Source organism: Harpegnathos saltator, unplaced genomic scaffold, assembly GCF_003227715.2.
Source record: "Harpegnathos saltator strain DR-91 unplaced genomic scaffold, Hsal_v8.6 scaffold103, whole genome shotgun sequence".
Lineage (NCBI taxonomy): Eukaryota > Metazoa > Arthropoda > Insecta > Hymenoptera > Formicidae > Harpegnathos > Harpegnathos saltator.
In genome coordinates, this window is record NW_020229877.1 from 269,366 (window position 1) to 280,912 (window position 11,547).

Here is an 11,547-nt window from a genome sequence, read left to right on the forward strand (position 1 = left end):
ATACGCCTATGAATCACGCTGCTTTGTAAACTAATGCCAAGTGCACACAGTCGACGTAAAATTTTACATGGCATACCGGTTCTGGAACGCAAATGCGAAGGTTAGCCAAGAATGCGTTGCGTGGATTAAGAAGAAACACTAAAGGCTCTGTGTGCATTTAGGTATATGTGCAATTTGGATATATGTGTATGTGTATTAATTTGAGTATATGTGCAAGTGGACAGCTAATAAATCATTCCTCTGTGGAGGTTTAAATGAAGTTTGTCAAAATGTCAGGAAATTTACTGACGTACACTTTCCCTTGTATTGTCGCTGTAGTACTAAATACAAGTGAGTATCATACGAAATTACAGCGGCAAAAAGTAATACCAAAGTAACAATCCAAAATTCGTATGGCGAATTTTATCTTTTAGTTACTTCCACGGCGGAAATGCGATATAAACAGCAATATCAAATATATAAATCAGGTAAGACTGCGAAGCTATGTCTCTCTTTCTCTTTCTTGTTTCATGAAATAATATATCTTACATCCTGCTGCAGAAGCTGGCTGGAATACTCGAGCGATACTCGAGAAACATTGTACGTACCGTGATAAAAACGAAGGAGAAAATAATTCCGTTCTCGAACGCAACTTCCTTTTCTAAGCTAACGATCGTTTCGAAGGTAAAAGCGAGCCTCAACCGGTGGTCGAGTATTACAACTTGAACGGAACGCAATATTTCTTCTTCTCTCAAAAATTGACGTGGGACGAAGCAGGAGTGTTGTGCGGTAATTACAACGCAAGGCTCGCTATCCTAGATACCATGGAGAAAGCCATCAGCGTCGCACAATCGATCGCGGACTCCAACATAGGTAATTGCATAATCGACTGTAAGCTACCGTCGTTCTACCTGGACCCTGATGTTTTTTGAAACCCATCGAAATCAGAAATCGAGGAAGATTTGTGGCTCGGAGGTCGACGTTTGGGAAACACATGGTCTTGGATGTACAATCGCGTCGAGTCGTGGAGGAACACCGAGATACCTTTGGAGCCGGACACGGAAGATTATCCTCCGTGGAGCAGAAGGCCGTTGCGACCGATGAAAGAGTGCCTAGCGATCGATCGTCGTGCTCATTCTCATCCTAACTTCGTCGACCTCGACTGCCGGCTGCAGCGGCCTTTCATTTGCGAAAAGGGTAACAGGATTTATCCTGTTTAGCCTTCGTACGTCGCCACGTGTTCTCGCAAAATCTCGCAAAGTCTCGAAAAAGATTTGGATTTCTGCCGGCAGGATTCGAGGAGGACGTCGGCAAACCTGTGCCATCCAAGTGGCTGCGGATTCAACACCGCACGTATGTCCTCTACCACGCCAGGGTAACCTGGGAAGAAGCCGCGATACATTGCCGTTTATTGGGCGCCAGATTGGCGATCATGGAGAGCTCCAACGTCATAGAAATTCTCGCTAACAGCATGACGAAGACCCGACCCGGTAAGAGTATGCGATTACTGATTCCGTCGTTGAATTTATCATCGAAGCCATAACTACGGCTACGGCTTCGCGATGTTCGCGGGGCCTATGGGAGCATCGTCTCGTCACATCTCGTACATTCATACGTGTGACAATAAAAGCGTTAACTGTTACTCATAAAATACCAATCACGGTTCGAAATAAAGTTGAAATAAAGATATGTGGCTACGCATACAATCCGGATCAATCTAGTCTCTTCTCATGGGGGAAAAATCCGTATTTCCCGCAAGATTTCGAGACCGTCTGGATCGGAGCGCACTACTCCTATGGACAGTGGCTGTGGATGCCCACAGGCACGAGTTTGAGCCCGGTTACGGACGTGAAGAGTGGCTACCCACCGTGGAGATTCGGCAGATCCGAGATAAATGACGGTTGCCTGCTCCTCGACCGACATCTGGACAACACGCCGAGCTTCGTCGAGGCGAGATGCGACCGCAAACGCGACTTCGTATGCGAGGAATGTGCGTTTACTGTTCTACGATAATTGCGAGGACACGGGGCAGCGGACGCGAATACGACAGCTTGTCGATTTCCGCGGTTATCTGCGGCTGCTATTCGCGAATTTATATTCGCACAGTTCTTAGAATAATAAAACGAGAAAATTGTGCAGCCCTATGCTGCTTTTCGTCCGCGCGGCGTTAAAGATAATCGCGTTGTTTACGGCTTAATTTTTACTTCAGATCCGGAAGACGAGACCGGCAACTGGTTGAACGAACCGATGAAATTTATGTACAATGACAGCATCTACGTCATTTATCCGATGAAGAAGAGTTGGCACGAGAGCAGAGCGTTCTGTAACGAGCAGGGTAGTGTGCTGGCTTATATGAACGACATAAACGTGACCAATCTGATAGTCGAAGCGATGGGCGATCATCCCAAAGGTATAATACAAGTGCGGTAGAATGGATGCCGTAGAAGACTCTCTCTATCTCAAAGAGAAATGTCTTACAAATACAGATATAACTCACGTTTGGATCGGAGGACACCAGATTAAGCCGAACGAGTGGCGATGGGCGCAAAGCGGTAAGAGGATCGCGGAGAAGAAGGACTCTTCCGGATTCCCACCGTGGGCAAACATGAGCGTGCAACTCGATTATTACAGCGGAGTGTCGACCTGCCTAAATTTGGATCGCAGCGATCACGTGAAGCCGCATTTATATGGCCTTGATTGCGGCAGCAAGCAGCCGTTCGTTTGTAAAATAAGTACGCGAGATTAAGATGAAGGAGAGAAAAACAGCAACTTGACTTTTCTAAACAAACATACGATGAGATTTGTCACGTTTTAGCGTGTGACGTAACACCACCCGTGAGGAACGGTAATTGGACGTGCGAGGACACGCGAGACGGCAAACACTGCGTATTACATTGCGGCAAAGGATTTATAATATTGGGCGTAAGAAATGTATCATGCACGCATCGAAACGGTTGGAATACCGTGAAAAATTGGCTCGAGATGCCGTTATGTCTCGGTAATTAATACCAAGTAAAGTAATAACGATTGAAATAATCTTAAAAATGGTCTTGAGTAATCTTAAATAGTCGAAAAATTCATATAAATGATCACTTATATCAGTTATAATACCTACAATCATATCATTATGTGTATTTTTTTGCGCAAGTTCGATACCCTGGCGGAAATATTTCTACAAGAAACTACAAGAAACTGCGTGAATTGGAACACTTTCAGAGAAAGTAAGAGATCATTTCAGACTCTGTAAGAATTCGAAAAACTGCGTTTCTATGAAATTCTTTATTCATTGCCTGAGTAATTATGCAATTTCTTTCTTTTCTCTAAACATTTACCTTGAAATACTGAAATGTTCCTAGAAATAAAAAATGAAGAGTGGTAAATATGGAGAAAAGGGACCATCCTTCCAATGTCAATAATTTTCATATTTGTCATCAAGATCATTACCCCCATTAATGTTATGAAGATTAACATATTGTTATAAACAATAAGCGCAAGCTATAATCTTATATTATATATCTCTATAATCTTATATTATAGCTTGCGCTTATTGTTTATAACAATATGTTAATCTTCATAACATTAATGGGAATAATGGGGGACCTTGATGACAAATATGAAAATTATTGACATTGGAAGGGTAGTCCCTTTCCTCCATATTTACCACTCTTCATTTTTTTTTTCTAGGAACATTTCAGTATTTCAAGGTAAATGTTTAGAGAAAAGAAAGAAATTGCATAATTACTCAGGCAATGAATAAAGAATTTCATAGAAACGCAATTTTTCGAATTCTTACAGAGTCTGAAATGATCTCTTACTTTCTCTGAAAGTGTTCCAATTCACGTTTCTTGTAGTTTCTTGCAGAAATATTTCCGCCAGGGTATTGAAGATATTTCACGCAAGATAAAAATATTTTGCAGCCTCGAGGGATTACACGAGGCGAATGGTGAGATCCTTAGATCACGATCTACGAAGCAGCGCGGGCTATTACTTCATTCTGGATCACGTGAACGAGGGAATACGATCGCTATCGTTGCGTTTTATCGAGCGAATTCTCAATATCTTTCCGTAAGTGAGCATTTCATTGATCATTATGTCATCAATTCAGGGAATTTTGTCTTTTCGCTAATATTTCAGGATGAATTATAATCTCCAAATGGGAATGTATTGCCTGGTGACGAGTCCACCGGTTCAATTGCCATTCAATCAAACTGACACTTGCGCCGTGCTACATACGGTCAAGTATCTCGCTAAGAAATCGAGCGTGAAAGACAGTCGCCAAGAAATGCATTCCAGTATCTTACAAAAGCACCTCTCGGCGCACAAAGGAAAAAAAGTTGTGATATGTAGGTAAACAACAAAGCGAGGAATGCTATTGATTCGACGTAATTTCTGCTAATTTTCCTTCTGTAGTTACAATTGTCGACGCAAACCATATATCTCGCTACCTGGAAATCCTTGCAAATATGAAAATTAATGACAATAGAATCGTTGCGATCGGCTCGAAAGACGACTGGGAGATTTTACTGGCCTTAGCTTCTGTCGGCTTCGATCGTCGTAAAAATCTTTATCTATTCAATACGATTGAATTCGACACGATCATTAAAGAACTGTATAGTAAGTAGAAATATGTAACTTACCTAGTTCTGAAATATAAAAAGGTTATTACATGGACACATGGATACAATTCCAAATTAATAAAATAAAATTGGTGGAATAAGATAATCATATATTCACTTTGTTATAGATTTCAAAAAGAAGACACTGAAATGTAAGGAGTCACGATATCTAATATTAATCGAAAAATATCGAGATACATAACATTCTGATTTTGATAATTTGAGATTCTAGGTCCATCGAAACAAACAACCATCATCAACGTACATCCGACCGAAGTGAGTGCAAACACAACTCTTCATGGGCCAAATAACGTGCAAAATACTACAATGCAATCTATTGTCCGTGATATTGTAACAATACCAAGTGGCTTTACTGAAACTAATCAAAATCAAGATGACACAAATCTGCAAGATCAAGTACTAGACTCTGAATCATCTATGCTATAATCATAAATATGAAATAAGTATGAATTTAATTATCCGGCTCCTCACTTTCGAAATTACATAGGCAATACTGCAAGATGGGAATATAATGAAGAAGGATCAAGATCTAGAGTCGAAGGAACAATCATGGGAAGATACAGCAGATGAGCGTGAGTCTTTCTCACGTAAGGTACCATTCTTTGAGGAAAATAACTGAAAGTAATTTCTTATATTTCAATATTTGTTTTACAGATTCATCGGACGGCACGCTCGAAGATCCTGAAAATTTTTAAAATAACATAGAACAATTTAATAGCTTGTCTGTGCAGAAAAGTTGCAGCATCCATCCTAATGATATGCGAACATATATCTAATGTTCCACACTGTTTTGATTATTTTCCGCACACCTCACGAACGGCACACGAACAACGCACGGAAGACATTCACCCAATCGTCATTTTCTTTGGCACTTTATTAACGCAAATAACAACTTACGAGATGGTATATACAATGTCTTAAGATAATATGGCGTATGAAACGATGAGATGACACGCTAAAATTCCTGTGAAAACAATATGTCACGATGATAGAGACGCGCACCATTGGAGATCTTAGATAAACGTCAACCTATTGGAATCCTGTTTTACTTGATTTCATAAGAAAACATATAGCTGACGTGATTATATATCAAAAATCAGAATCACATAAATAAACAACAACCAGAATTTCCGTGATTATAACGACAAATTTGACTCCATAATGGCCACTTCAAAATTAATCGAGATATTATTCCTGATGACTATGTTTGTTAAACTGTCCTACAAGTTAATCAAAATAAAAAGAGAACTTTCAAACACACAAGAGTAACGATCAATGAAACTATAATCAACCTAATGAGGTTCTATAATTGTTATTAACAATAATAAAATAAATTATGAAACTTAAAACCAACTACTATCTGAAATGCCACTCGTATTGTATTATACAATTATGTAAAGTAAAGATTATGTAAAGATGTAAAAGATTATGTAAAGTACGAAATTAACAGTAGCATATCTTATACAGCATATCGATAAACATATGTAAATAAATATTACTGATTAAAAAATAAACTGAGAAAGGTACCCGAATAGCACCCGATCGAAAAACTTAACATATTAAATTATTTTATACGAATTGTTACTTCTTATTGCGCAATCGTAATATGCAGATTAATATTTGTCATTACGTAAAATCCGGACAGAAATAATTTTCTTTTAGTCTGTATTAAACGGAAAATTGTTCTTGTATAAATTATATGTAATTGCTCTAATATATAGACAAGAATGTGAAAAGTCTATTTTGCTAAATTATTGCACCTCGAGACGGATAAATTGTTAATTTACTTGCACATATACGTGCAAACTTGCAGTAAATACAATATGCAATAACACGATTATAAGCATATTAAAAATGAGGTGAAAAATATGGTACGGTATATTGACTCTGAACGACTATTAAAAAATAATCGCTTAAATAACGCTCAAATAAAAATAAAAATTAATTTTAATTAACCTAAACGTCTTATTTATAACCTACAAAACGAAAAGCTGCAAATCTCATAATTTGCAGGCAGGCACCGTTGTTACTTAGGGTTATATATGTAAAATTATACGCATATACGATTAAATATTTTAAGTCATCTAATTGTAATCAATAATACTTTTTCTTGTATTTACGATATCTCTCTACCTCGGATTGCCGGCGCAATTGATTTATAAGTTCTGTCGGTACATACCACAACTTGTCGACGTTGTTGAGCAGAGCTTCTGTTACTTGACAGCATATGGCGGCCATATTGACTTGAGCGGTCAGGTCAGCACGGTCTCGAGGATGAACATACCGCGGTGGAAACAGCGACGGTGCCACTATCATCGCTACGTTGTGTATCGACATCTTGTTCCACACTTGATTCTCGATGACCAACTTCAAGAAATTCAACAACGCCTCCAACGTGCATCGGTGCTCAACAGGTAACAATAACGTCAGTAAATTGAGAGAGTATACCAAATCATGCGGACTCTTGACACCTATGGATGGAATTATTTGTTCAATTAATTAATGTACACATAGATATACATATGTAATATGAACAGCACCTTACTAACCGTGACTCTGGTAAAAGGCGTCGATCAGCTCAACGGTGAGAAGAGGTTGCGGCAAGTCTCGCAACAATCTCTTTAAGACGGCTGACAAGTCATGACATGGAGTTCGTTTAAACAATTTATCCATCTCTTTTGGTTTACAATAGAAATCTGTCTCTAATTCCGTGCAAATCATTTCTACCTGTAAGCAATAATTACCACATATACAAACGTTTATATATTTATTTTTAATTATTTATGATTACCATTTCTATATTTTAATTAACGACTTTCTATTGCACACTTACCTTCTGTTTATGGCCGCCAACACGAAGAATGCCCTCTTCTTTTACTCCACGTTTCGTCAGTTCGTTAAAAATCTTTTGGAACACTAGTGGTATGTTATTCTCCTCGCTCGTCAATTGACTGTCCCTGAGCAGTAGCGTCGACAGAGAGACGCCGAATAAATTTCCAGCTTTCCTCCGTCGTTTATTAGGTTTTCTTCTCGTAAGAGGTATATTATATTTATCAAAAATAGCTGTTAGCTCGAGCCACAATAAAGGTTGCAATCTCGTGAGATCTCGTTGCGACAGTAGTTCTACCTCTTGTCGAGAGTAATCGTCGTCAGTTACGAGATTGTCGGAAGGCCACACGTCAGACTTGACTTCATTGGTTCTACACATCTCTTCAAAACTGAGATGACCGTGTGACGATGTGCGACTTAACGGATGAGTTATTAAATTCTCATCCGCCGGCCTAGTCATGCCGTATAAACTGCTATGACTTCGAGTCACTGTCGCATGACTTCCCGAACTTCGTCTAAAATATTATACCGAACGAGTGTTTTAAGAAAACTCTTGGAAACGCGAACAATTAAAATCTTAGAAGTGTGTACAATTATCTTAAACTTACCGGAGAGTCGATTCCTTTGGTACAGCCAGTTTTTTAACCGACTCGGTGTCCAAACGCGCCGTATTTGCTATATCGCTGAGACCGCCATTATTGTGCCTTTGAATCGGCCTGGAAACATGTATCGTTCCCAATCTATGGTAGCCAGTGAGTTGAATTCCTTCTGCAATGATAAAAATGTTTCACGTATCAAAATATAAAACTCTTGATCTTTTTTCGCTGTATGAAATTGGCAAAAAAAAGAAACGAAGACGATAGTACCTGAATCATTTGCGACATCTCCTCTCGACCAATTGCCGGTCCTCCTGAAAATTTCTTGTACCGGTACAGGTGCTGGAGCGGACGTTGATATAGAATTAAGAACTGTTTGTGGTGCACTTGGTGTCCTACGAACTGTTGCTTTCCCCTCATTCGACGTACGATGAAATATGGACACAAAATTCGGGACAACAGCGCTATAAAAAATTAAAAATAATTTGTATTATGAAAGTACATAAGAGAGGCGCTAAAAATTTGTGTGTGTTTATGCGTCTAACATTAATAAATTTAATAAATTTACTTTTGATGAGGATGATCAATCACCGTGACTGTTGGAGGTGAAGGAGGTGATGCATTTTCTGGTGTAGCACCTGGAACTGAATCTAACGAATCGGGAGTAGCGCTACGTGACCGTGTACCTGTGCTGGACACCTAAATAAATAAAAGATAAAATTGATTAATCGTAGATCGTTGGAACTATAGGTGTGTATTTCATTTATCTAATGTAGTTATCAGTTTTGTTAACATACCTCTACATCTTTAAAGACATCTCGAATGTCTGGTTTACGAACACGTTGACGCTGGTTGAAACGTTGCTTAACCGTGTGATTAAGCGATTTTACGCGACGTTTCACAGCTTCTGCCTGGGCTCGCGACAGAGGGCGTAAAACTGCTCCTAATTCTTCTGGTTGTACTTCTCTACCTGCTTTCCATGCTTCCGTTAACTGCTCTAAACCCGCCGCACGTAACCATTCTGCTTCTTCTTCCCCCTCTGTATAAAATTTAGAGAATAAAATACCTAATAACCACCATTTTTTATATTAGTTTGATGTTAATTTAGGCTGATATTAAAAAATTAGACAGAATCAGAATAGGATAGGAATTGTTAAAATATATAGTTTTGTTTAATTACAGAGACATAATTAAAAAAAACATATATATATATATATTAATAACCATCATAACATCGTGGGCTGCATTCTTCATCCAAGTAATCATCCAACATTTTTGTTTCCTCTATCATCTTCTGATACTCCTCCCAGTATTCGAGTAGGTGGTTATCATCTCTTGCGTAGGTAGCATTATGCCCTCTATCCATGTTTCCGTTTCCTTTATTCTTGTATCTTTGGTACTATGTATATATCCACCAACTAAAGAGCCATTGGGAGCATTTAAGAATTCTGTCACTTCTGGATACGTGACCACTACTTTGATATCTGGACAGATTGTGTTAATCGTGTCAAAAGCTCTGTTCTACTTATACCTTATTTATGTTTTTCTTAGCTTAATCATGGATGATTCAGAAAGATAAGACGATTATTGAGACATCACTCAGATAGATACTACAAGCATAAGATAATCTTTACTATGAGTAGTGTCACACAAATAGTGTAAGAAAGATAATTCTTTCAGCTCTAAAATTGCTCTACATGGTTGCTACTAGTCATACCATAACTGTCCTGTGCAAGATTAAACAATAGGCGCGGCAATTTAAAAAGAACAGAGTTTGTTACTTGTAAAATTTAATCTTTGAGACTACGCAGACAAAACAAAAATGGCTGAAGCGCGATCAAGACAAAATGGTTCGATTTGAACAACGTACTCGTGTCGTTTGCAATTAGGATAATAAGCGCAAATTGCGAAAATATGCGATTCACTCGAAACTCACTCAAACGAGAATCTAATCGAATATGCAATTGGCAGTTAAAGAACGTGAACAATTACTTGAGTCTGGAGCGGAAAGCTTCCTTCTGCGCGTCATAATTCGAACGACTAAACGTTTCGTAAAGTTCGTGAAAATGAGCTAACTTCAGTACGATCGAATCGCGCATCTTCCATTAATATGCACACACACACACACACACACATACACATCCATCCTTACCCAAGCGCAATTTTCAATATACCTGTATATGATAATGTTTCAAACAATAGACGGACGTAAAAGAACGATAAACAAAAATACCAGTAATTTATTCGTCATCGTTTGAATAATTAACCGTACGCGTATCATGGCGTATCTCACACGCATGTACATCACGAAGCTCACACATATACACATACACACACACGCACACACACAGACACATACACACAGAGCATACGCAAAGAACACACCTTACGTGGTGGGATGCAAAAATATTATCGTTTACGCGACCCATACGCACCACGTATACATTTCAACACATAACCTAATTCGTAACCACGATTATCAAACGAACGCACCTTATGACACCGCAACGTCCTCTTCATGAATGGAGTACGCACGTCGTGAACAGGATTCCTTCGCGTGGGCCTCAATGACGTGTGCAGCAGGCGGCTGTTCATCGTGCTCCGGGAGCGAGTTCCGCTCTGCGAGATAAAGGGAGATTTAAACAGAGAGGAAGAGAAAGAAAGCAAGAAAGAGAGGGAACGAGAAACGGAGATACCAACGGAAGAGGATCTCGGCCCGTCGCGAGCGACAACTCCTGCGAGCAACAACTGTTTGATCTACGACGGAGGAACTCGCGCGCTATAGAGTCACTCGAGAATGCCAAGTGCGACTTTTCGAGGCTAGTTGCTTCCGAGAAGTCTTAATGTATTCTGCATGCGAACGCGCATCGCGACGAATATCAGCAATGATGGCAATGGCGACGGGGGCAAACACACGATGCGAGCGAACACACGTATGTACGTACACGCGTGCGTGCGTGCGTGTGTGCGTGCGTGCACTCGCTCGTGGAATACGCGCGTCGCTAATCCAAGAGCACAAACACGCCGCGAGAAAAAAGACGCGTTCAAACGCGGCCGCAACCTGTTGCGCACGTACACATGTTTACTCACGTACGCAGGTACACGCACGGGCATTCTCGACGTCGGTATCGTCTGCAATGGTGGTGTGTATGCGTGCGGTGCGCACGCGCGCAAATCATTGAGCGCGCACGCATACACGCGTCGACTTTTTTCTTCCTTTTTTACCTATTCCCGGAGAGACACCTGCTGCGCCGCGGCAACTTCAGGGTTGACGCCATCTTCTATAACGACCGCGCCGGACAGGAAGATGGCTGTGATTTTCGGCGCCACGCACTAAAATCGAACGAATGACGCGCTTTGTCGCGATAACCGCTGCGAATAAGAAGCATGAAACCGATATATGAATAAAGTAAGTTCGATTCCCGACTAAGACAGAAAATATCCGCGAGAATGAGGACGTCAGGCTAATTGTCGTCTCTCGTGTACTCGTGCATTACCGTCCAGTC

At 40.0% G+C, this 11,547-nt stretch overlaps 2 protein-coding genes across 9 annotated transcripts; one reads left to right on the forward strand and one right to left on the reverse strand.

Moving 5' to 3' along the window:
• Window positions 1-269: 269 nt before the first annotated feature.
• Window positions 270-5,505, forward strand: LOC105188101 (secretory phospholipase A2 receptor). Its single transcript, XM_025299336.1, has 17 exons — window positions 270-330; window positions 414-467; window positions 664-852; window positions 928-1,176; window positions 1,272-1,469; window positions 1,739-1,969; window positions 2,189-2,389; window positions 2,466-2,711; window positions 2,795-2,977; window positions 3,664-3,683; window positions 3,890-4,044; window positions 4,114-4,322; window positions 4,390-4,593; window positions 4,724-4,747; window positions 4,828-5,012; window positions 5,104-5,188; window positions 5,271-5,505. Exons 1-17 carry the CDS (start codon window positions 270-272, stop codon window positions 5,309-5,311), a joined length of 2,535 nt encoding a protein of 844 aa, XP_025155121.1. The 3' UTR covers window positions 5,312-5,505.
• On the reverse strand, window positions 5,473-11,318 carry conu (Rho GTPase-activating protein conundrum). 8 transcript variants are annotated; one of them, XM_011149359.3, is made up of 10 exons: window positions 11,267-11,318; window positions 10,535-10,660; window positions 9,266-9,525; window positions 8,839-9,080; window positions 8,610-8,740; window positions 8,312-8,505; window positions 8,054-8,213; window positions 7,450-7,960; window positions 7,166-7,343; window positions 5,473-7,087 (listed from the first exon to the last, which is right to left on the reverse strand). In XM_011149359.3, exons 3-10 carry the CDS (start codon window positions 9,405-9,407, stop codon window positions 6,711-6,713), a joined length of 1,935 nt encoding a protein of 644 aa, XP_011147661.1. In that variant the 5' UTR covers window positions 9,408-9,525; window positions 10,535-10,660; window positions 11,267-11,318; the 3' UTR covers window positions 5,473-6,710. The 8 variants fall into 8 exon arrangements, with proteins under 8 accessions (XP_011147661.1, XP_011147663.1, XP_025154642.1 ...); XM_011149361.3 differs by lacking the exon at window positions 11,267-11,318 and adding an exon at window positions 11,132-11,228; XM_025298857.1 differs by lacking the exon at window positions 11,267-11,318 and adding an exon at window positions 11,118-11,167.
• Between the last annotated feature and the right edge of the window lie 229 nt (window positions 11,319-11,547).